We start from the raw sequence: 26,984 nt of genomic DNA, 5'->3' as shown, positions 1-26,984 counted from the left end.
TGTTAGTTCAAATGATAAAACTATGTGCTTGTGAAGCATAGTTCTCTTTCACTTTTGGAAAGAGTTTGTCTTTTTTCTCACTGACACACAGATGGCTTTAGTTGGCAGCTGTGATCTTTATTATCTATAGATTCCAGATAAGTACCTTCTATTTATTTTCTAGCCTAGTTGGACACTTTAAATTCTAAACTTAAATTTAAAGCAAAGTTCTAGCTCAAAATATGTACATAAATAAAATAAAATATTTTAACTACAGTCCATATTTTATTTTCATGATTGACACTATTAGTCTGAGACTATTCCTGAAAGATACCAAATAGAATCATAGTTTATTTCAAATGATATTTTCTTTCTATTTCTTTTGCAACTTATCAAGCCTATACATCTTAGTCTTATGGAGTAACTGAAGTAATACTTGTATGTTTAATTACTGATATTAGAGCAAACAATTAAATAGGGAATCACAAAGATGTCCCTGCTTACCAACTTCACTGTTTTAATTCAAAATTTCTAAAACCAGGATAAAATAAGTTTTGTTGGATATGTCTTCAGCAAAACTTCTCTGGCCTACCCAGCTTGCTCAGTTTTGAAATTACAATGCCAACAATGTTCTCAGGAAAGAACCAGTACTTTTTGCTAAGAATGATATGAGAAGCAAAATCTGTACCGAGACTTGCACACAGTAGGGACTCGATTGTTACTTTTTTTGCAATATTATATATATTTTATTGAAGTATAGTCAGTTTACAATGTTGTGTCAATTTCTGGTGTACAGCACTTGATTGTTACTTTTTGAATGAATGTACAAATGAATGCATAAATGACTAGGGAAATTTTAGATAAGACATCATGAGACCACTTCTGTAAAAGAAAGTTCTTGTATTGATCGTATTTTTATGACTCACATATAACCTTCCCTATAGAGAAATGGATTCAGGAAGTGAGAAAATGACTTTCTTAAGCATGTTATACTTAAGGAAGAGGTAAAATGAATTCCCTAAAGATCTGTAATGAGTCAATGACAGACATGATCTTTTATTCTAGAATTTAATTACTAGGAAACTCTTACTCATATGGCAATCAATACTTGAAACTTTAATTAAAGTTTAGAGTCTAGTCTTAAAGACGCTGAGAAATCTTATTGAATTCATCAAGAAAAAAACATGAAACAAATCAAGATAGCACATAAAAATCAAGGCCAATTCTATTAAGAAAGGACTTAGAAATAAGCTATAATTTTTATTTTTAGTTTTAAATCTTATTCAAGTATTACATTTTCTCCCATGCATGACCTCAAAGAGTTTATGCATTGCTGTGACTTCTACACAAAAGGACTAAAATGGCCTAATAGAATATGTTTTGACATTGTGAAATGCTTCATAGTACAATAGGCCTATAATATTCAAAGTGTGGTTTATCGACTTCTGCTGGTCCATGAACTGTTGGTTAGTATAGAGATTGGAAACTTTTATAGTCTTAAACCAACTTTTAAATATAATAATAAATTATGACTTGTATTTTATAGGTCTTTTTTAAACTTCATTTTTCTAGTAATTAATTTTTATTGTCATTGACAGAAACTGATTTTTAATCACAGATTGTTTGAGAAGCACTGATCTAGGTCAAAGTAAGCCTAGGAAATAGCCATTTGACACTTCTATTAAGCATTTAAAAATGTATGAGTCACCATATCAAGAGGTAGCTACACAAAGATGGATAAACCTCTATAAATTCAGTGGGGTGGATGGGTGGTAGGTGGGGGAATTATAGTGCAGTTTTTAAGACACTGGGGTTTGCAGTCAGATGTGGCTGCCAGGAGCATAACCTTAGGCAAGTTATTTAATCTTTCTAAACCTAGGTTTCTTTCCTGTAAAATGGACAGAATTAATAGTGCCTAACTATTTATTTTGCAATTGCCATGAGAATTAAACAAGATAATATATGTAAAGTAATAAGCATAGTGCCTGACATACAGGAAGTGCTCAATGAATATTAGCTAATATTTGTGAGGGAGAAACATCTATGTGAGTAACTATGATGCTAGGCAGATGTGACAAGAATTAAGCTAGAGTTGCAAATAAATTTCTATGAGTGATACAGGCTTCATGAAGAAGTGATTCAGGTCTTTGAAGAATTAGCATAATTTGAGCAACTGGAGATTAGTTGGAGGGGAATACTTTGAGTGGGAACATTTGATCTTGTACAAAACTTTTTTTGGTTATAAATCTCTAGAGGAACTCACTAGATTATGAGTATTTTCTGGAAAAATATTTTCCATAAAAAGTAGCACTCAAAGATAATTTGCAATTTTGTAACTTTCATTTGTCTTGACTTAGGTGGTTGATGCTTTAGTGTTTGAGAGATCCATTGCCGAAATGCCATAGAGAAGAAAAAGTTTAATTTTTTAAAAGAATGTTTTTGGGTGATTTTGGCCTTCTGGATTGCTGTATGGGGATTACAAATTAGTTGAAAGCAAATCTATTAGACTAACCACATCTATCTTTAAGTTTCAAGAACAATTATTCAAGTGTCATCAAAGGGAAAACATTAATAGACATTTTGTGTTTATAAATTGACCTTGGGTTTGTTTGATATAAAGAGAAAAATGATACAGCTGGAGGAGCTATAGTTCGCTGTTACCTTAGAAATATCTGATTTTAAAATTTTGTTCTAGGCTAGTCTCTCATCCAATAAAACCAAAGGAAAAACTTCTACCTCCAGCACTGCAGGAACTCCAGCTCCAAGGATATATAGTTTAATCTGCTACTACTTCTTAGCTATGTTCTGGGTTAAATAGATTTTGTGTGATGGTCTGGAAATGCAACCATAATTCATAACATTAATACTTTAAAGTACTAAATATAGGCTTTTGAGATGTATCTCATAGGTGCATAATTTATAGACTGCTCATATCTAATTCCTTAGAAATGTGGAATACAGCTGAGAACCATATATGGTTTTGTGTTACAGATGAATGATCATTCATTAGTTGTTGTGTTTGCATTCTTTTAGTTTGTGTTTTATTTATTTATTTTTTATTCTTGAAATCAAGTCCCAGGAATACCAACTATTATTTGGTAAATGAAGTCTAGAGTTGTTGCAGTGAGGGGATTGCAGAATATATTTTAATAAATGAAATAGTCATTGTAGAACAAACATGTTCATATTTTTATATTTGAGAAAATAGCTTATTATTCATTATAATTAAGTACTTTAAGTGTGATGAGGGTCAATTTTTTTAAGTGAGATAGAAATGGAAGAAAGTTCATAGCATAGGATAGTGATTAAGATCAAAGGATTTGAAATTAAACAGATCTGGGTTTAAATCCCAGCTCTACTACTTACTAGCTATATGACTGTGTTGTATTAAAAATGAGATGTAAAGGGCTTAACACAGTACCTGACCCATGATAAGAGCTCAATACATGGTACATTTTATTATTATTTTCTATTTTCTCTTCATCCTTAAAAATATGTGAACATTAGACTCTATTAAATGTAATGAGAAGGGATCTTAGCTCATTTCTGCCTCAGATTTTCTCTTTATGCCAAATACCCATGGAACTGATAACCTATAGTGCTACCAGCTGTGTATGAGTTACACTATGTCACTTTGGAAAACAGTTTCAATTTTTTCTTAGAAATTATGCATGTTCATTGTAAAATATTCAGAAAATTGACAGAAACTTAAAATAAATTTTATAACAAAACATACAAACATAACCATAAGCAATATTTTGTTGGATATCCTTCCAGGTTTTTTTTTCCTCATATGTATTGTTATAGCATTTGAAAAGCACCATGAGAAATCCCCTATAAAGAAGGGAAAGTCTTAGCTTTAATCCTGGAGCAGCTTGGTCCTGTTCCTTTTAGGGCAATGAGGCCAGGTCTATATTCAGTTAGAGTATCACATAATGGTGGTCTTTCGCCAGTGTAAAGTGGCTTCTCTCTGCATTATGAAGGTCATTTCTCTCTAAGCCATGGCAGCTTTCTTTTCTCCATACACTGAAAAACATTGGAATTATTATAACTTATTTTATTAGGCAAATCTTTTACTTCACCAGTGCATATAAAAAATTAGTTGATTGAATTGCTTATGAATTATCTAAGCATTACAACCCAATGCAACCACTGACATTTTTTGGAGGGAGGAAGCATTAGGCTTAAACTTTTTTTTTTTTTGACTTAAACTTTTGTGATAAGCTCTTTTCCCCCTCTCAAGTTAAGATATAATATCTATCTGGTTAAAATTAGGTTTGAGTAAGTACAAAACAAAATATATTTTATAGTGATCCAAAGACTAAATCCACTTATAGATTAAAACTTCACTAGTGTAGAACCACAAAAATTCTCATTCACTCACTCTTCTCAAACTTGGAAAATGATTTACATGTAAAACATTAATTGCTGCATTTATTGCTTTAATGTGTTAGAATAGTGACCATACATTCAGAGCATTTTATGATTTTAGTTATCTACAGATACCTGGTGCTTGTCTTTTTCACTTTTCAGAGTGAAATGCAGTCCCCATTTACTCTTCTTCAAAATTAAAAAAACAGAAGTACAAAATTAGAACAAGCCTACAGTTAGAAGGAAACTTAGAGATAATTTAATCCACTCCCCTCATTTTTCAGGTGAGGAAACTGATTCCCATAAAGATGAAAAGATGTGTGGGTGATTACATAGTTGAATTTTTCACACAGGAGCATAAGTCATCTCAACAGGTCAGAATCTCTTCTACTTTTAAAGGGTCACTGACAAAAACAATTCTGCACAAAGCTCATCCAATTTAAAAAATTACTGTGGAAAAATACATAATGTAAAATTTACTAACTTAATCATTTTAAAATGTACAGTTCAGTAGTGTTAAGTATATTCACATTCAGCTGCTCTTTCTTGCTTAAAACTTTTTTGTAATCACTTTTTTAAGACTAAAAGTCATAGTATTCTATTAAAAGACTTACTTGTCATTTTTGTACTCTTGGAGTGACAGCTCTAAGATGTGAAACAACAAATAGTACATGAAGGCTGGTAATTTTATAACTGTTACCTAAATATCAAATCATATCAAATACCAGTGTGAAATTACAGTTAAAAGGCAAAAGAGAGACTGTTGTAAGAATTGTAGCCAAAATATTGAATAAAGTCATCATCTACTTGATTTTTTATATGCTGGAATGAGACTAAAGAGAAACATTCTTTGCACAGCCCATTTGAATTATTTTGTTTTGTGATAAAGTACAAAATTTTTCATTTCTCTCTTGCAAAGGAAGATTTAATTTCTATGCCTTTCATAAATTTTAAAATTATTATGAAGCTATCATGAAGACATTACCCCTAACTTTTTATTACAGAAGCCTATGGAAACAGAATACTTGGTTTTGATTGGTTGTTAATTTATGGAGAAACCTTTAGGTATAGCTAAATCAGTTACTTTTCACAAAGATGTACTATGATATTCTCACTTAGCTTCATTTCTGACTTCTGCATTAGGAGCCTATTGGGGCTACAGTATAGACAGTTACATTGGGTGAGGGTCTCTCAGGTTAGAATGGATTTTAGTCGATCTTTTTTCATCCTCCCTGAAATACATTTTAATTTAAAAAAACACAAGCATTTATGAGCTCCTATATGCTTAGTGCTGTTCTCATTTTTATGAGCGATTAAAGAATTTTAAAACAAAGTTCTTGCTTTCAGAGATCTTATAACTTACTTAATGAGGAAAAAACATACGGGTGAAATAATAGGTTGCAACAAAGGAAGATAGGAAGTGCTCAAATGTATGGTAACAACAAAGAACACTTATCCGCTGTCATGCCCCGGCCTGGACTAGAGTGCCTTGAGGAGAATGGGCAGTCTGAGAACTAAAGGAAAAGCAAGAGTGGTAGTTGGGGTAGTGGTGAAGATAGAAAAGGGAGAAGAGGAGGCTGGCTTCATGGCTTTATCAACCCTGAAGACCTATACAAGCTGTAGCAATTTCTGCCTGCTCCCTCCTTTTGTCTTCCATAATAGCTTCTTTAAACTTCACTGTCATTAGGTATTGCATGATTCCTGATTCATATTAAATATTTTAAGTGGTGAAGACAATTTGTAACTGGCTACTCATTAAATCTTCCAGAAAGTGGCTATAAGGGACCTAATTACTTTTATCTTATATGTATGGGAGCATGTTTTATCCATTCCCACCCCCAGGGCTGTGAACTCCTGTAAGACACTGACAATGTCTCTTGTATTTTTCTGTTTTAATTCATTAACTAGAATACAATAGATGCTGAATATTTATTGAAGATATGTTTTATTAATTCATTTATTTATTCTTAGTATTATTTTACTTTTGTGTGCCTCCTGGAGAAAAGTTAGACTGGTAAAATACTTTGGGGACTGGTAAAAATAATGTTATTTGATAAGTATTAAATGCCTCGTAGCTCAAGTTACAGTACTAGTGATACATACAAAATTTGTATGCAGAGATACAGCCCCTTTTTAATTATTAGAGCTTGCTGATACTTCAACACTTTACATAGTAATGGTAAAAGTGAATAAATGGTTGAAATTGATAGTCTAATAAATGGTCTAGAAGGAAAGCTGTTCTCACTTTCTTGAAAACCCTTGTTATATGTTTAAAAATTATCTATTGTTAGAATTTGACTCATAAATGGCTGTACCTCAAAAGAATAACATTTGTCTCTCTTCCTACCTTTTTTTTTAAGTTTTGCTGAAGTAAAACTTTGGAATTGTATAGTGAAAAGAGAAAGAAGTAAAAAGGAAAAAAGACCAACCAAATATCTGTTAGGTGACAGATGATAGTGAAGGGGAAATTAATAAAACAGAGAGGGACATGAAACCTTATAAAGTAGGTGAGAATTATTGCCAAATTAGCACATGGCGAGTGCCAAACTGTAAGAAGACAAATTTAACTTACACAGTCTGGCTTTATTTGTTTTACATAGGGAGCTACAGGAACTGTATCTGATTATTACTGGTAAAGATTTGACATAGATCTTTTTTGACAGGTGTTCTAAATTGTAGATTCTAGTCCTAGCCACTACCCAGAAAGGTGAATGATTATAACTTAATTTTATAGCAATTTACTGTTGCACCATATACTGTTTGTTATGTAAAGGGAAATCATAAAGTATGCAGAGTGTACAAGGTAAAACATACCTAAAAATTTTTAGTCTAGTACAGGGATATCTTACTTTATTGTGCTTCACTTTATTGTATTTTGTAGGTACTGCATTTTTTACAAATTGAAGGTTTGTGGCAACCCTGAATTGAGCAAGTCTATCAGTGCCATTTATCCAATAGCATTTGCTCACTTCGTGTCTCTGTGTCATATTTTGGTAATTCTTGCCAATATTTCAAATCCTCCACCAGCAAAAAGATTATGTTTCACTGAAGGCTCAGTTGATGGTTAGTATTTTTTAGCAATAAAGACTTTTAAAATTAAGGCATGCACATTTTTTCAGACATAATGCTATTGCACACTTAATAGATTATAGTATAGCATAAACATAACTTTTATGTCTACTGGAAACCAAAAAATTCATATGACTCGCTTTACTGTAATATTCACTTTGTTAGTGATCTGGAACTGAGCCCACAATGTCACAGAAGTATGCCTGAATTCCACCCTAGATTTCCTTGTGTTTTAGATCTCTGACTTTACTTCCTTATAAAGTACAGTTTTACAATGCTTGCAGTAACAATTTTTTTTATATGAGAAGGCTATTTATAACTTTTTAAATATGAAAAACAAGTGTATCTATGCAGGATAATTTTTGTTTAACATGAAGTGGCATTGGGTAATAGAAAGATCATAAGTTCTGGAATTGGTCAGAGTTGGGTTAAAATATGTGCTCTGCAACTTATTACACTTTGTGTATTTTTGTGAGGTTATGAAGATTAAATGGAATGTGACTAGCATGTAGTAGGCACTCAATATTAGCAGTTCTAAGCATTTTATTAGGAATATGCTATATTTAATAGTTAATAAATCAAAGTATATTTTATTCCTGCTTTATACTTATATTTTACTTAAAGAACTCTTCCTTTACCTTTACCTGACATTAGTACCTTCATTAGCTCTTCTTTCTCTGGCTAAAAGAAATGACCAAGTCATATTTCTGGTTTGCATAATTGATCTTTCATTCCCACCTCTCTTGATATTTTTGGGGTGTCATTTCTACAAAAAAATTAAAAATGACCTAAGTGTTGAGGGGAGTACCATTAAAACCACAGCTACTTCATTCATCTTTTATCTCGTACTTGTCTTTCTTTATGAGATGTGTGATTGTATGTCTGTCTATACTTATAAAACAGAATAGAAAGAAAAAATACAATTAATCTTTGAAAATAATCAGTTTGCATGCAAATTGTATTTCTAGCTTAATGTATGTACTGTCAGTGTGACCTTATGTTACCTAAGATCCTAATGTGATTAAGAATAGGAACCATGTATGAGGGTTGGGGGTGGAAATCACACAATGCCGCATACTGCTCAGTAAATATTAAACAGCAGCAATTAGGAATTGCCTTAGATGTGATTATAATGCATGTATGATGGCAATGATATATTCTAGGTAATATTTTAATTAGTTATCACGTCTAAGATAGTCAAACATGCAAACAAAAAACTGTTCTGTGCTGAAAGACACCAGACAGCATGTAGTATTTCAACAATTTCAGCAGATGCTCTATGTAAATCTTACTCCTTGAGGATTTCATTATTCTATTTCTCTCAAACAATCACAAATTGACTCTAGAGAATGGAAATTTGTGGTTATTGAACTGCTTTAATTTTCTTTTTACAGAATAGGAAATGAGAATAAAACTTGCATGCAACAGGTGGGAAAACAAGAAATGTACGATAATTATCAAGTAACCAAATGCTATTTATTAGAAGAAATTATTAAGCATAGTGAAAATAATAAGAAATAATCTTGAGATTAATTAGCATTGATAATTCACTTAAGGCTTTTGATGCCCATATATTTTTAGATACTTTAAATAGTATCCAGGAAGTGGTTTAAAATATAAAAAAAAAGTTTCACTAGCCAACTAAAATTGATTATTCATGAGATACCTATGCTTATATCAGGAACTCAGCTTTAACCCTGAAAATTTACACACAGAACTGCAACTGAAAGCAAAAAAATCTGTAAAAGATTGAGAGCATATGTTTGTCTATCACATTTTTGAAAGTCTGGTTATTTACCACTTGACCAAGCCTATCTCCTTAAAGTAGCTGAGACTAAAATGAAAATAGAGCAATTAAAAACATTTTAAAATTTTGTCCTGGAACACTGAACATCATCATGGAACTCTTCCAGTTTCTGGAAAAAAATCTCAAATTACTTAGGAAACAAAGAAGCAACACTACATAACAATGGCAGGAGAGGAAGCTCTTTAGAGCTAAACTGACTAGAGGGAAAAATACAACTTGACAGAGAAAACAATAAATGTTGGTAACAATGATTGATTTTAAGTGTAACAAATACTTTGAAATTATACCTTCAAAAATTGAAATAATCAACTGAAAAAGTCTTCTTGTAAACTGTTGTGAGGAAAAAAAGAATGAAAAGTCAGAGAAGCGTCTTACATTCTCCTCTTTTTTCCAGAATAGAACAGTTAACTGTTTCTTTGAAAAAGGAAGGAGGCTATATTGGGCTGATACTGAATGTCAGAACATTTCAATGCTCAATTAATGACAGAAAACATAAAAAGCAAGTCAGTAAGATAAGGTAACTAACTTTCAAAAAATGGAAAAGCAAAACATAAGTTGATTAAAAATGTCACACTTAAAAATATTAGTTATCATTCACACAAATGAAGTAACTTGTGTATATGTGAAATATATATCAAGATGGTCAAGAACATGGACTCTAGATAAACAGATTGATTAGATTCAATCCCAGCTCTGCTACTTCCTAGCCAAGTGTCCTTGAGAAAGTTCTTTAATTTCTCCAGGCCTCATTCACCTGTGACATGGAGATAGTTTCTATCTCATAAATGTCAATCTGAGAATTAACTGAGATAAAATAGATAAAACACTTAGAAGATATACTTGACACAAAAGAAGCACTTAAATATTAGCACATAAAATCTTTATGTAAATATGTATATGTATACTTTAAAATCATCTGTAGGTCAAAGAAAGAACAAAGATTAAGCTTGTCAAATGGTATTTTAAGTAATTAACTCTTAAATCAGTGTGCCTCTAACTGAATTTCATAGGTTTAATCAGACTGAAGCAATCCCAAAGAGCCTGCAGTAACTTTAAGGACAACTGTCAGTCAGTTATTACTGATATTAAAGGAGCTGAAGATGAATCGGTCTTTTCAAAGCTCCCTTTGTGAGTCTGGTTTAACCAGAGCTGAAATTTGACTCTAATTCCTTGCTAATCATTGTTTTACCTACTTCTCTGAGTTTTACATATGATAAACCTCTGGCTATTTTCAGGGTAGATTTCCAGGGTAGATTAGTTTGAACTAAGTATTAGCAACTGATGGTTTTTATGCCTTGAGTATCACATTACGGGATTTAGAACTATTTGTTTAGTCTGAGCTGGTCCTGGGCAAAACTGAGGATTTACAATCTACAAAGCTGACTCATATCCTTGGTCTGCCTCTCAGATTCCTAGTTTGGCATTCATACCCTTATGGCTTTTAATGTGAGACATTTTCTGGGAGTTTTGCATTTTAAAAAGGTTATATTGGAGGTGAAAGAACATCTGTTTTCTGTGAAATGAGTGCACTTGTGTGCACTTCAGTAGAAAGTAATTTAAACATTACTTAGTATGGGATGCCAACAGGTTGTTGATCATCCTATATACAATGTTCTTCCTACTCTCCCGCTCCCCTGCTTCCAGTTATTAAGAAAATATCTAAATATCTGACCCTTAAATGAGTAAGAGTAGTAAGAAAGTCTTGCAGGCCAGAAACCGTTTTGATGGATTGAAGGTGCAATGAAATACTCTTGAGGAAGACTTGAAAAAGATGATTAAGTAGGAATATAAAACATAATTTTGAAAGCATAGTGAATAGACTAAAACAGTAAAACCTTCCCTAAGCATCAAAAAATGCTTTATTGATTAGAATTGATTAGTATTGATTATTGATTACAGTACTTTAGAGGCTACAAGTATGTAATATTTCTCATTATTAGCCCCTTCCTCTGAGTGATTTGCTGCCAACCAATGATTAGAATCTGTCAGTGCAGCCCTATTGAAGGAGGACTGATTAGATGATGTTAAACATAAAACAGGCGGGTGGTTCTCAGCACACAAATGAGCGTAAAAACTGTCATTTATCTTGAAAACTAAGCGTTTTATAGTCTTAGAAATGTTACTGTATAAATTCTGCAGAAATGAAATGTTTTTCATGTTCTGGAATAAAGACAGACATCTTGAGTAACAGAAATGCTAATTTAGCCTTCAACACCATTTGTGTGATCACTTTCCCTTAAAGTTAAATTCAAGTATTACTCTTACACATTTTTTCCTCTTCTTTAGAATTATTGCCTGTGCTATGAGCATGAAACGCTATGTGGAAGCTAACATTTCTCAGAAGTCCCACACCACTATCAAGTACTTCATGAAGATGTGGAGCAGTGTTAGTGACACTCTTATCTTCATCTTCCTTGGTGTTTCTACCATTGGAAATAACCATGAATGGAATTGGCCTTACATTTGTTTCACTGTCATTTTCTGTCTTTTCTGGAGAGCATTAGGTATGGTGGATATTGTTTTGTGTGTAAAATATGTCAGCTTAATTTGGGATTGCATTAGAAGCAAGATATTTAAAATTCCAATATGCTATATTTGCTTTACTTATCATAAGTGGACTGTTTTATATCTTCACTTATGTAGGGGGTCCATAATAGCAAGGCTAAGTAACAGGCTCTGGAATAAGACTACCTGAATTCAAATTCTAGTTTCACGACTTAGCCTTATGGCTTTGAGTCATATAATCTGCTAAGCCTGAGAGTCCTCAACTGTAAAATAGAAGTGGTATTGCTATCAACTTCAGGCAGCTATTGTGAGAGTTACATGACATAAAGCAGTCAAAGGGCTTAGTATAGTGCTGGGCACATCATAAACTTCCACTAAATGTTAGCTTTTACTACTACTGCTACTGCTGCTGCTGCTGCTACTGTGAATACTTGTGCTATTATAATATAGAATATTATAACAAATTTGTGGGTGCTCCTAGTACTACTACTAAGAATTAATACTCAATAATATTACTGTTGCTAGGGTGAGCACTGAAAGATTTCTCTCATTCTTCTCTTTCTGAGTATTTACATCTCCCTGCCTCACCTTAGTTTACAAAGAAGGAGTAAAAGTTACCACTGCCCTCAGCACTATTGTTTCAACTTCCTATCCTAACACACATGTATGCATCTTGCTAACGTTTGCATCAGTATTATTTAAGTACTGACTGTATCATGGGGAATGCTGACTCCAGCAGGAAAATCCGCACCATCTATGTCTTTTCCTCCAAACCTAGTAGAGGCTGAGTGACATCTGGTACCCCCAAACTATACCTACTGTGTGATTTTACAGTTGGCTGCAGCTAAACCTTCTAATTCAATGCTTAACATTTTAAAAAAGTACTCCATTTGTACTGAAATGAAATACACATGTGAGCATATTTTTCATCTTGAAAACATCACAGCTTCATTGCTAGTTAAACTGAGCTGTCTCTTTAATCTTACATTTTATAGTCTGCATAAGAATTCAGTTTATAGTTTATCATCTTTTCTTGACATTTATATCTCTGTTTCCCTCCTCCTCCACAAATGAACAGAATCATTGTAAACTTTTCTTTGGAGACTATAAGTTACTCTAGCAATACTGAGGGGCATATTAGGGAAATTGCTTAGGGTTTTAAGGATGAATAAAAAGGCTGGCCAGGGTATGCTTTATCATCCATTAAAATGTATTTAGATTGGCCATTAACAGTGAAATCATCGTGCAAGTTCACAGAAGGCAAGTTCTAGTTTATTCTGAGCCCACTGGAAAATCTCACTAGGGTTGTAAAATGTTCTTTTTTCATCTAAGCATCTTTTTAAATAAAACTGATCAAAAAAGTCTACTTTGTGCTCATATGCTATAAAAAAATAGCTGACAGGAAAGAAAAAAATGAGAGATAATTGAGGAGTTTTTCCTACAAAATGTTAAGACCTAGCAAGAGTAAACATCAAAGACAGAGGCTAAGATTTCTATAGATTTGTATATATAGTTTGTATGAAAATTCATGAGATGAAACAAATCCTCTTTTTAATACCATTTTATTTATAAACTATAATGTATAGATAATCACTACATCTAGTATGAGAAAAGGAAAAAGATCTATATATATATTTGTGATTCTGAAAAATTAGAAGATTTTAGTAGTTGATGAATCAGAATATTCTCATTCCTTTGGTTTGGGAACCAACATAAGATGAGTAATAAACAAAACGGAAAAGTCAGCATTCTGGCAATATGTCAATATTACTGACACAGTACACCTAAGTTGGCCAAATGCAGTTTGACTCAAAGTGTGCTGGATGAATTTCCATTTAGTCAAAATGGTAATTTGGCCTCAAATAAATATACTGTCACTACTTCTGAATTCTGGTAATTTTAATATAGCAGAAGGGTGATTAGAAATGTTATTACATATGTTTAGGCAGTACTGGAACAACCTAAATGTTCAACAGTAGGGAAACAGTTACTATTAGAAAAATAATAATTTAAACAGTCATATGTGGCTTTGGAAGGTTTTATTCCAAATTGTTAGCAATAATTTTCTCTGGATGGGTGGGATTATGGGTGTCATATGCTTCCTTTGCATATCTGTGTTTTTTTCTAAGAGCTTCCTTTGCTTTTGTAGTAATAAAAAAGAAAATTAAAAGAGCTAAGGAGACAGAGTTTTCAAAAGGAAAATTCAAAGTTCTAAACATTTCAGTAGATATAGCTTTTATTTAAAGTTAATTATGTCAGCTCTAAGAGTTTGACTAAGTTTTCATTTTCTGGCACTGTGTAAAATTTTTAAATTAAATTAAAATATTTCTAAAAACAGAAAAATGAACCACAATTCTTATATTTAGAGGCTGCAAGACTACTCCCATGGACCTCCAAACCATATACTCCAATGAAGAGCATCTGGGATTTTTTCCAAACAAATCAATTTTAGCTAAATTGTCTGTTGGCCAACTTATTTCAACTCAAATTTTATGTAAGAACCTCCACTTTCAGCTAGCCTATCAAGGAAACTTGCATTCTCTTCCTGGTCTTGAAGTAAATAATCTTATAAACTCATTCACATTAAGATGTTCAAAAGATAATCACTAGGAGTGAGATCTGTGGGGCAGAGATTTAACTGGTTTCCTTCAACTAGTACTGGTACATTACTAAGCACTTACTTCTCTCCTGGTTAAGGCTGGTTTTTGAGACTACAGACAAACATGAGTAATAAAAAGCTCTGTTTGAGACTTGAGTCTTGGAACTCTAGATTCTGGGTGGCAGGAATAAAAATAGTTTTCTTCAAAACCTTGAAGAATCTGGAAGCCTGGCTCATTAAAGATTAAAACCAATACAGGTCACATTACTTAACTTTTAGTTCACTAGCTTTGATCAGCTCAGTAATATTTATTAGACTGAAGAAAAATGTTATATTCTGTTTGCAGAGTCTACTTTTGCAGAATACCCTGATTTAATCCACATAGGCCTAAGGAAGGGAGTTGCACTGCCTTCTTTCTAAGAAAACTGAGAACAATCATAAGGAAAAAACAAAACGCAACCAAAACAAAATGTAACTATTTAAAGAAAACTCTCTGAGGAAACAAACCTTTTAATAGCTTAGTTAATTTAGACTTTTAAGTTATTCATCACAAATCCTTAGAATTCCAGTCGAGTATAACACTAATTTATTAGAACACATTTGTAACACTTTTCCTTCTGTTGATTAATTACTCAACTATTCTTCTTACTGGAAAATTTAGGAGTTCTTGTGCTGACTTTCTTCGTGAACAAATGTCATGTGAATACAGTCACCAGAAAGGACCAATTTATTATAGCCTATGGAGGACTGAGGGGAGCGATCTGTTTCTCCCTTGTTTTTCTACTCCCAGAGTTTTCCAGAAAGAAGCTCTTCATTGCAGCAACCACAGTTGTTATCCTCTTCACTGTTATTGTTCAGGTAAACAAAATAAAGTAGGGCAATTTGAAATCTTCCACTTAAATGGCTAAGAATGGACCAACATTCTCTTTCAGGATCTTTAACTGCAGTTTATATTTGGGGGAGACAATTATAGCATATGAAATAGCTTCTACCATAACTCAAACAGGACATCTGCAAAAGCTGAGATGAGATTTATTTTCAAATCAATAGGGGAAGGGAAGAATGTGCCATTTATTCAATTGGTTGACACCAATAGTTATACAACAAATACTGCACTTTAGCTACTTAAAAAGGTAAGGTTGGGGTTGAGAGTAGTTGAGGAAATAAATAAAATGCTTTATGAATTTCATTCTAAGGCAACTTTCCTCTTGAATTATCTCCTTGTCCTGTCTATATCACCATTTGTCTCTAATTGCTAATTCACTGCATTTCAGTTTTATAAAACTGGCCAAAAGAATATTGGAAAAAAATCTAAAAACCTATTTAGTAATTTAATGAGATGGTATTTCAAATTTTGGCTGAATTTTTTAAACTAGGAGAATGATGGTGGATATTTGTGTGTGTGTGTGTGTGTGTGTGTGTGTGTGGTAGGGTAGGACAAATCAGAAGATGTGAGTGAGTTTGGCAGGCTTCCCTTTAAACAAAATAATTATTTCTCTATAACAGGTGAGATTATTTTCTTAGGTTTTAAATTTTGTTTTGTTTTGTTTTATTTTGTTTGTAAATGACTAAGATTCAACATTTATTTTATCCTCATTTAAAACTTAATCATGTGTATTAAACCAACCCAAATCAAATTGTGTTTTTATCTAAACATTAACTGATCTTCACTTTAATATGTGTCAGGTAAAACAATGTAACTTCAAAATGCAAAGTCATTTTAAAGAATTAATTTTCTTTTTTTTTTAACATTTTATATAGAGTTATACTCATTTTACAATGTTGTGTCAAATTCCAGTGTAGAGCACAATTTTTTAGTTATACATGAACATACATATATTCATTGTCACATTTTTTTCACTGTGAGCTACCACAATTTTCAATTTCCATTATTTTAAAATTCTTACTTAGTATCTCTGATAATTTATCAATAGCATTCATATACTCCTTTAATTGTGCATTTCCTCCAAGTATTCAAGTACATTTTACTCCTAGAGACTTCATCATTTGACATTTACATTTTCCTGTTGTTTCAAATAATGATGTAATCCACTTAAGACTCTAATTAGGGAGTTTGGGTGGAATTCAGGTGTTTAGAGGGAGTGTTGTTAGTTGCAATTGTAGGTAGATTGTACAATAAAGAATTTCTCGTGTCGTTCCAACTCCATCTAGTGGTTAAAATAATTGCAGAAATTTTAATTTTTTTAAAGAATTAAGACCCAGGAGGGAAAAGAAAACAAAAGTACAATGTTATATTTTATTTATTGGTGATTAATAAAATTGCCATGATGTGATTCAGGCAAATGAGTCTGGTCCACCATGAGTAGAACATATCTTTGAATTTTTTTCTGTGATGTACTGGACATGCTTTGTAATCATCCGACCATTTTTACCCCTTTATTCTTCTTGAGGGAGAAAGAGGACCAGAGCTGAAATCAGAAGAACTGGTGCTAGTCACAACTTCATTCCAGATGAGCTTTCTTTTATATATACATAGTCAGTTTTATATCATATATATAGTCAGTTTACAATGTTGTGTCAATTCTGGTGTACAGCGTAATGCTTCAGTCATACATGAACATACATATATTTGTTTTCATATTCTTTTTCAGCATAATTTACTACAAAATATTGAATATAGTTCCCTGTGCTATACTTGTCGTATATCTATTTTATATATAGTAGTTCGTATCTGCAAATCTCAAACTCCCAATTTATCCCTTCCCACCCCATTTCCCTCCTGGTAACCATAAGTTTGTGTTCTATGTCTGAGAGTCTGTTTCTGTCTTGTAAATAAGTTTGTCTTTTTTTTAGATTCCACTTATAAGTGATATCATGTGTATTTTTCTTTCTCTTTCTGGCTTACTTCACTTAGAGTGACTATCTTAAGGTCCCTCCATGTTACTGCAAGTGGCATTATTTTATTCCTTTTGTGGCTGAGTAGTATCCCATGGTTCAAATATATACCACAACTTTATCTAGTCATCTGTTGATGGACATTTAGATGAGCTTTCTAATCACGAACATCTTATTGATTACTCAACATCCTTTATATTTTTTTGGAGAAAGGGGATACAGGACCTATCTTTCCCTCTATTTTGTTATAAAGATCAAATAGTAATATAAGTTTAAAAGCACTTTATGTTTATAAGATATTATTGTTATTATTATTATTATTATTAAGAAACTTATTTTCATATGCTGCCTCAGGTTGTCAGTTCCACTTAACTACAATTTGGATTCTGCTCTCACTATTCCACTGAAATTATTCTTGCCAAAAAGTCTCTGCTAGCTTCTATAGTGTCAAATTAGGACATATTCTTTTGTCTTAATATTATGAAACTTGTCAGCAGAGTTTTATACAATGGACTCCTTCTTTCATGAAGTGCTTTCTTTTTTGCTTTTTTGACGTCATACCCTCCTAGTGTTTCTGTCTTTCTGGGCATTTCATAGACTTCTTTGCAGGCTGATTCTTTTTTTTGGGTCTCTAAGTGTGGGAGTTCTCCAGTATTACGTCCTTAACATCCTGTTCTATTATAATTTTTCATTAGGTGTTTATATTCATTTTCATAGCTTCAAATGCAATATAAATTCTGACGACTTCTAAATCTAGTTCAGATATCTACTCTGAGGTCTAGATGTTTATATTAAATTGTTACTTCATACTTCTACTTGGATGTCTCACAAGAACATCAGAGCTGTCAACTGAAAAAAGACATAACCTAAAAGCTGTGAGTTATGTTTTGTTTGGGGAACTTACGGAGCTCTATAGATTGGGAAACAGTCTCTCAGACAGCTCTGAGAAACTGTTCCAGAGAGGTAAGAGAGAGCCAGGTTATATAAGACTTTTTACTGAAAAAACATGTAGTAGAACATCAAAAAATTACTGCTTATTGTTCTTTTCTGTGTTTGAGAAGATGCAAGAGTCTAGGCTCATTGAAATTACTCCTTTGATATGCATCTTAACTATCTAGGGCCAGTATCCTGTTTTTCTCTACCCTGCTTTCCTTTCAGGGCACATCACTAGGGGTGGCTAGATGGCAGGCAGTATTCATTATTTTCTGAAATGGCAGGCAACATTTTTTTTTGTCCACACAGGCAATATGTCTACAGAGGTCAAATCTGATCCTCATCTGTTTTAATCCTATCTTAGTTAATGGCACTAACATCTACCCGATTACTAAAGCCAGAAATGTGGAATGCATCATTGATTATTCCCTCTAACTTATCCCCTACATCAAACCCTATGGTTTCAAACTCCAAAATATAATCTTCAATATAGTATTTGATTTAAAATTTTTCCAGATATGCAGAATTATATTAGTAATATATTTTGATTCATGACACACTAGAAACATTGGCCCATATGTGACATTTATTCATTCATTTAATACTTTTAACAGCTGTGAACGCAACACAACCTAAGAAATAGAAAGTTAATAATTACCCATTCAATGCACTTCTATACAGTTTTCTTGCCTCTGTCTCACACAAGTAACTGATATTCTGAATTTACCATTTACCATTCTCTTGTTTTTTAAAAAGTAGTTTTTGAAATCATGTATTACACATATAGGCACATACACATAAATAATATATTAATCAGTTTAAATTGTTTTTTAACTTTATAAAAGTGTGTATGTGAAGGATGTGTATATATGTATGTTTTGCATGTAGCTTTCTGGAATTTTTTTGATTTGTTAACATTTTATTACCAATATTTATTCACATAGTTGTGAGTAGTTGTAGCTCATTCATTTTCAGTGCTCTAAATATTGTATTTTATGATTGTAGACCAATTTATTTATTCATTGTCATTTCAATTGATACTTTTTTTGTTTCTCTTTTCTTTTTTGGTTTTACAAATTGTGTTGCCATGAATATTCTTGTATTGTCTCCTTGTGGAATCTCTATGCTATTCTCCATTCCAATTGACATCATCTTAGTCCAAACTGTTTCCTGAACTGCCTTTTTTTTTTTTTTAACATTTTTCATTGATTTATAATCATTTTACAATGTTGTGTCAAATTCCAGTGTTCAGCACAATTTTTCAGTCATTCATGGACATATACACACTCATTGTCACACTTTTTTCTCTGTGAGTTATCATAACATTTTGTGTATATTTCCCTGTGCTATACAGTGTAATCTTGTTTATCTATTCTACAATTTTGAAATCCCAGTCTATCCCTTCCCACCCTCCACCACCCTGGCAACCACAAGTCTGTATTCTCTGTCTGTGAGTCTATATCTGTCCTTTATTTACGCTTTGTTTTTGTTTGTTTCTTTGTTTGTTTTTGTTTTTCTTTTTTAGATTCCACATATGAGTTATCTCATATGGTATTTTTCTTTCTCTTCCTGGCTTACTTAACATAGAATGACATTCTCCAGGAGCATCCGTGTTGCTGCAAATGGCATTATGTTGTCGGTTTTTATGGCTGAGTAGTATTCCATTGTATAAATATACCACTTCTTCTTTATCCAGTCACCTGTTGATGGACATTTAGGCTGTTTCCATGTTTTGGCTATTGTAAATAGTGCTGCAATGAACATTGGGGTGCAGGTGTCATCCTGAAGTAGTGTCCCTCTTGATATAAGTGCAGGAGTGGGATTCCTGGGTCATATGGTAAGTCTGTTCCTAGTCTTTTGAGGAATCTCCATACTGTTTTCCATAGTGGTTGCACCAAACTGCATTCCCACCAGCAGTGTAGGAGGGTTCCCCTTTCTCCACAGCCACTCCAGCATTTGTCATTTGTGGATTTTTGAATGACGGCCATTCTGACTGGTGTGAGGTGATACCTCCTTGTAGTTTTGATTTGCATTTCTCTGATAATTAGTGATATTGAGCATTTTTTCATGTGCTTTTTGATCATTTGTATGTCTTCCTTGGAGAATTGCTTGTTTAGGTCTTCTGCCCATTTTTGGATTGGGTTGTTTATTTTTATCTTATTGAGTCGTATGAGCTGCTTATATATTCTGGAGATCAAGCCTTTGTCGGTTTCATTTGCAAAAATTTTCTCCCATTCCGTTGGTTTTCTTCTTGTTTTATTTCTGGTTTCCTTTGCTGTGCAGAAGCTTGTAAGTTTCATTAGGTCCCAATTGTTTATTCTTGCTTTTATTTCTTCTAGGAGAAAATTTTTGAAATGTATGTCAGATAATGTTTTGCCTATGTTTTCCTCTAGGCGGTTTATTGTATCTTGTCTTATGTTTAAGTCTTTAATCCATTTTGAGTTGATTTTTGCATATGGTGTAAGGGACTGTTCTAGCTTCATTGTTTTACATGCTGCTGTCCAGTTTTCCCAACACCATTTGCTGAAGAGACTGTCTTTATTCCAATGTATATTCTTGCCTCCTTTGTCAAAGATGAGTTGACCAAAAGTTTGTGGGTTGATTTCTGGGCTCTCTATTCTGTTCCATTGGTCTATATGCCTGTTTTGGTACCAATACCATGCTGTCTTGATGACTGTAGCTCTATAGAATTGTCTGAAGTCTGGGAGAGTTATTCCTCTAGCCTCTTTCTTTCTCTTCAGTAATGCTTTGGCAATTCTAGGTCTTTGATGGTTCCATATGAATTTTATTATGATTTTTTCTAGTTCTGTGAAATATGTCCTGGGTAATTGGATAGGGATTGCATTAAATCTATAGATTGCCTTGGGCAGTGTGACCATTTTAACAATGTTGATTCTTCCAATCCAAGATCATGGAATATCTTTCCATTTTTTAAAGTCTTCTTTAATTTCCTTCATCAATGGTTTATAGTTTTCTGTGTATAATTCTTTCACCTCCTTGGTTAGATTTATTCCCAGATATTTTATTATTTTGGGTGCTATTTTAAAGGGGATTGTTTCTTTACTTTCTTCTTCTGTTGATTTATCGTTAGTGTAAAGAAATGCAACTGATTTTTGAACGTTAATTTTGTAACCTGCTACCTTGCTGAATTCTTCAATCAGCTCTAGTAGCTTTTGTGTGGACCTTTTAGGGTTTTCAATATATAGTAACTTGTCATTGGCATATAGTGACACTTCTACCTCTTCTTTTCCAATTTGGATCCCTTTTATTTCTTTCTCTTGCCTGACTGCTGTGGCTAGGACTTCCAGGACTATGTTGAATAGGAGTGGTGATAGTGGGCATCCTTGTCTTGTCCCGGATTTTAGTGGGAATCCTTTGAGTTTTTCACCGTTGAGTACTATGCTGGCTGTAGGTTTGTCATATATAGCTTTTATTATGTTGAGATATGTTCCCTCTATACACACTTTGGCGAGAATTTTTATCATAAATGGGTGTTGAACTTTATCAAATGCTTTTTCTGCATCGATTGAGATGATCATGTGGTTTTTGTCCTTTCTCTTGTTGATGTGATGTATTACACTGATTGATTTGTGTATGTTGAACCAGCCTTGTGTCCCTGTGATGAACCCCACTTGGTCATGATGTATAATCTTTTTTATGTGTTGTTGGATTCTATTTTCTAAAATTTTGGTGAGGATTTTGGCACTTATGTTCATCAGTGATATTGGCCTATAATTCTCTTTTTTGGTAGTGTCTTTGCCTGGTTTTGGTATCAGGGTGATGGTGGCTTCATAGAATGAGTTTGGGAGTATTCCCTCCTTTTCAATTGTCTGGAAGAGTTTGAGAAGGACTGGTATGAGTTCTTCTTTGTATGTTTGGTAGAATTCCCCGGTGAAGCCGTCCAGTCCTGGACTTTTATTTGTAGGGAGGTTTTTAATTGCTATTTCTATTTCCTTTCTAGTGGTCAGATTGTTCAAGTGTTCAGATTCTTCTTGATTCAGTCTTGGTGGACAGAATATTTCCACAAACTTGTCCATCTCCTCTAGGTTATCCAGTTTGGTTCCATATAGATTTTCATAATATTCTCATATGATATTCTGTATTTCTATTTTGTTTGTTGTAATTTCTCCATTTTCCTTTCTTATTTTGCTAATTTGTGCTCTCTCTTTTTTCTTCTTTGTGAGTTTGGCCAGAGGTTTGTCGATTTTATTTACTTTTTCAAAAAACCAGCTTTTGGTTTGGTTGATTTTTTCTATGGTCTTGTTAATCTCTATTGTATTTAATTCCTCTCTGATCTTTATTATTTCCTTCCTTCTGCTGCTTTTTTGGGGCTTTTTGTTCTTCTTCTTCTAATTCATTCAGGTGGTGGGTTAAATTGTTTTTTTGAGATTGTTCTTCTTTTTTGAGGAAGGCCTGTATCGCTATAAACTTCCCTCTTAGCAGTGCCTTTGCTGTGTCCCATAGGTTTTGAGTGGTTGTGCTTTCATTTTCATTTGTCTCAAGGTATTTTTTAATTTCAGCTTTGATTTCCTCATTGACCCATTGTTTTTTCAATAACATATTGTTTAATCTCCATGCTTTCCTTTTTTTTCTCCTTTGTTTCTCTGTTGTTGATTTCCAGTTTCATGGCATTGTGGTCAGTAAAGATGCTTGAGATAATTTCTATCTTCTTAAAATTGTTGAGGTTTCTTTTGTGCCCAAGTACATGATTGGTCCTGGAAAATGTTCCTTATGCACTTGAAAAGAATGTATATCCTATTTTTTGTGGGTGTAATGCTCTGAAAATATCCACCAAATCTAGTTTTTCTATTGTAGTATTTAATTTCTCTGTTGCCTTGTTTATTTTCTGTCTGGAAGATCTGTCTAGTGATGTTAATGCAGTGTTAAAATCTCCAACTATGATTGTATTCCCATCAATATCCCCCTTTATCTCTGTTAGTAATTCTTGTATGTACTTAGGTGCTCCTATATTGAGTGCATATATATTAACGAGTGTAATATCCTCATTTGTATCACTCCTTTAATCATTATAAAATGTCCTTCTTTATCTTTCTTTATGGCCTTTGTTTTAAAGTCTATTTTGTCTGAAATCAGTACTGCAATACCTGCTTTTTTGGCTTTTCCATTTGCATGGAATATCATTTTCCATCCTTTCACTCTCAATCTGTATTTATCCTTCTCCTTAAAGTGGGTCTCTTGTATGCAGCATATTGAAGGTTCTTGCTTTATTATCCAGTCTGCCACTCTATGTCTTTTGACTGGAGCATTTAGTCCATTAACATTTACAGTAATTAATGATAGATGTGCGTTTATTGCCATTTTGAACTTATCTTTGCAGTTGAATTGGTATATTCTCTTTGTTCCTTTCTTCTTCCTTTTGTGTTTTCGTAATTTTCCTTTGTATTATCATGGATTTTATTTAATTTTTGTGACTCCCTTGTAAGTTTTTGGCTTGTGGTTACCCTTTTTTCTAAATCTATTAGCCCATTACTATAACTGTTTTTATTAAACTGATAGTAACATGATCTCTAACCCATCCTACTGTTAAAAAAAATTTGAAAAGAAAGAAAAGAATATATTCTATACTTCCCTGCCTCCCTCTCCCACTCTCAGTGATTTGTATGTCTTCTTTTATAATTTCATGTTTACATTATTTGTAATTCATGAGTTATCACCTTTCCAGTTGTGAGTTTCTCATTCCTGTAGCATCCTGCTGCTTTTCTATTTAGAATAGCCCTTTAAATATTTCTTTTAGCATGAGTATACTGTTGCTAAACTCCTGCAGCTTTTGTTTTTTCTGTGAAACTCTTTATTTCTCCTTCTATCCTAAAGGATAGCCTTGCTGGATAAAATATCCTAGGCTGCATCTTTTTTTCATTCAGGGCTTTGAATATATGTTGTCACTCCCTTCTGGCCTGTAGTGTTTGTGTAAAAAAATCAGCTGAGAGCCTTATGGGGGTTCCCTTATAACTTACTCTTTGCTTTTGTCTTGCTGCCTTTAGGATCATTTCTTTATCCATGACTCTGACCATCTTGATTATGATATGTCTTGATGTGGGCCTATATGGGTTCTTCCTGTTTGGGACCCTCTGAGCTTCCTGTACTTGGGTATCTGATTCCTTCTTTAAGTTTGGAAAGTTTTCAGTCATGATTTCTTCAAAAACCTTTTCACTCTGCTTTGATCTTTCTTCTCCTTCTGGGACCCCTATTATGCAAAGATTGGGACGCTTTATATTATCCCATAGGTCCCTTATGCTATTTTCATTATTTTTTATTTTCTTATCTTATAGTTCTTCTGAATGGGTGCTTTCTATTGCCCTGTCTTCTAGATCACTAATTCTTTCCTCTGTATTATCTAGTTGGCTTTGCACCTTTTTTAGATCATTCCTCATCTCTGTCAATGAGTTTACGCATTCTACTTGGCTCTTCTTTATAGCTTCAATTTCATTTTTGACATATTTTATATCTCTAAACACTGTCTCTTTTAATTCCTTCAGCAATTTGATCACTCCTTTTTTGAAATCTTGATCTAGTAGGCTATCAATATCTATTTCATTGATCTTTCTTTCAGGGGATTTCTCTTGTTCTTTTAATTGGGAAATGTTTCTCTGCTTCTTCATCTTGCTCATACCTCTCTGGCACTGTGGTTTATGGAGTATCAGTTGTCTATTTTGGTCCTTAAGGAGTTTATCTATCTGATGCCTATTTAGGAATAGAAGATAGGAAAAAAAGAAAAAAAATAAGAGAGAGAAATAATTTTAAAAGAAGGGAGAAAGAGGGTTTGAAAACAGTGTTTAATGGTTAATAGAAGAGCGAGTTGAAGCAGAGTATTAATCGGGTTCAGAAGTCCTTTTAAAACCTTAAAAAAAAGGGGGGGTAGATGAATAGATGTATTTGAAACCTGTGTCTAATCAATAGCAGGACATCAAAACCCAAGAGAAATAGAAATGAATTAAGAAGTAAAACTTAAGAGGCTAATAGAAAATAGAACAGGTAAAAACAGATTTTAAAAAAAGGGGGGGTGTTTGTGTTCTCCTGGAGTCTGTGTGCTTTTAATGTGAAGTCTTTCTGTCTTCCTCCTGTTTTGGAAGCTCAGCTTGCTGTTTTCAGAGGCCCTCCATTGGCGCCCTCTTCTATGCTGCTCCCAGTACCTGTTGGCCAGCAGATCGCACCTCCTCCTAACACTGGGTCAGGTGTAGCTCTCCTCTGTTGTGGGCGGGCGGGTCACTGCCCCCTCCCGATGCCGCAGTGAGATGTTGCAGACTGGACAGGTAGGAGGGAGGGTCGTGCCTCCTCCCAGCACAGCAGTCAGGGGCTTTGTTCCTGCCCGAAAGGCCGGGGGCGGCTCTCCCGCTCCTGGCGCTGGTATCTCCGCTGCTCTGTGTGGCTGTGCGCTCTGCCTACGGTTGGCGCTCCGCAGGTGGGCTCGGGGAAGACCGAGGGATAGCTTTGCCCCTCCTCTGGGCCAAAGCTCAGCTCCTTGTTTGTCTTTGTGGAGCAAGTTCTCTGAGGGACCAGGATGGAAGGATCCTATCTGCCTCGGGCTGTAGGCAAGTCTCAGTCTGGCATTTGAGGCTGCTAAGCCTTTCGGGTGCGGATGCACGTTTTGTCCCAGCCCCACCTGGGTGCTAAGGGCCGGAGGATATAGCTGCTGTGCCTGAGCCCTGCCTCTCTTTCCGAGAAAACTTTCCACGGGTTTTCAGAGATGGGGGTGTGCACCCTTCCCCCGAGAGCACATCAACCTTGCTGTTTTATGGAGGGCCCAGATTGTTCTGCCCTGTACACCGACAGCCATGGTGCACAGCCCCTCGCATTCCCCCGGGGCTGCCTCAGTGCAGCTGCCCCCATTCTCTGCCCGGCTCGGGCAGCTTGGCCCTGCCCCCAGCTGCTGGCCCGCGTCTCAGGCTGGGTGTTGGGGGAACCCTCTGTGCCCGTTTAACTTAGTTCTGTCAGTCAAGGGCTGCTCTGTACAGATCTGAGCCTCGGAGGCCCCCCTCCGTCCTGCTGGCCTCTCAGTTGGAGAGGGGAGACCCAGCGAGCGAGCGCCAGTCCTCTTTGCCTCTCCCTCCCCACGGGGCCCTTCTTGCTCTGCTTTGCCTTTTGTTCTTTCTTTTTTCCTTTTCTCCTACAAGATTTATGGCGTCTTTATCTTTTGAAGAGGGCGATGTTCTGTCAGAGTTCCGCAGGTGCTCTGGTTGGATGAGTGGGTCTGTGGATGTGGGTCTTGGTGCATTTGTGGGAAAGGGTGAGCTGCGAGGGCCCTTCTACTCTGCCATCTTCTCTAAATTTTCCTGAACTGCCTTAAAATCTTCCATTTTCCTTTCGACTTTCAATCTGTTATCCCCAGAGAAACAAAAGCAATGTTTTTGTAACACAAATTGTATTTCTTACCTTCCAAAATTCTTCTATTGATTCTTTTAGAATATTTAATGAAATCCAAAATACTTAGCATGGCTATAAACTGTGACAAATATAGCTCATGTCTACCTTTTAAGCCTCATGTTTTTGGGCCATTCTCCCTCTTGTCCACTATGCTTAACAGCCTTTTAAGTGCTCCAAATTTGACAAACTTTTTGTCAGCTTGAGGCTTTCCAACATGTCATTTCCTCTCCTTAATACACTGTCTCCTAAGTTCCTTGCATGTCTGTCTTCCTTTTATCCTTCAGTCCTCAGAGAAGCTATATACAATCTCCTCAGAGAAGCTTCCCAGACCACTCTGTGTAGGTGGATTCCCCTTGTTGTTCTGATCATTTCACCTTAGATCTGTTTTCCTTTGTTGAAAAACCAAAATTCAACTGCGTAAATTTAAAACATCTTATTAACTTTATAATTCATGAATCAGGCAGCATTCAATGTAACAGATGA

The 26,984-nt window shown here is 34.3% G+C and overlaps 1 protein-coding gene across 1 annotated transcript in view; it reads left to right on the top strand.

Annotated features, from left to right (window-relative positions):
• The window catches only part of LOC105093958 (sodium/hydrogen exchanger 2), a 58,352-nt gene that overhangs the window by 10,702 nt on the left and 20,666 nt on the right, over positions 1–26,984 (top strand). The window contains exons 4-5 of the mRNA XM_010985885.1: positions 11,513–11,730; positions 14,992–15,188. Of these exons, the coding sequence (XP_010984187.1) occupies positions 11,513–11,730; positions 14,992–15,188 (415 nt within the window). The remainder of the gene's footprint in view (positions 1–11,512; positions 11,731–14,991; positions 15,189–26,984) is intronic.

Source organism: Camelus dromedarius, chromosome X, assembly GCF_036321535.1.
Source record: "Camelus dromedarius isolate mCamDro1 chromosome X, mCamDro1.pat, whole genome shotgun sequence".
NCBI classification, from domain to species: domain Eukaryota; kingdom Metazoa; phylum Chordata; class Mammalia; order Artiodactyla; family Camelidae; genus Camelus; species Camelus dromedarius.
This window is presented reverse-complemented; position numbering and strand designations above follow the sequence as displayed.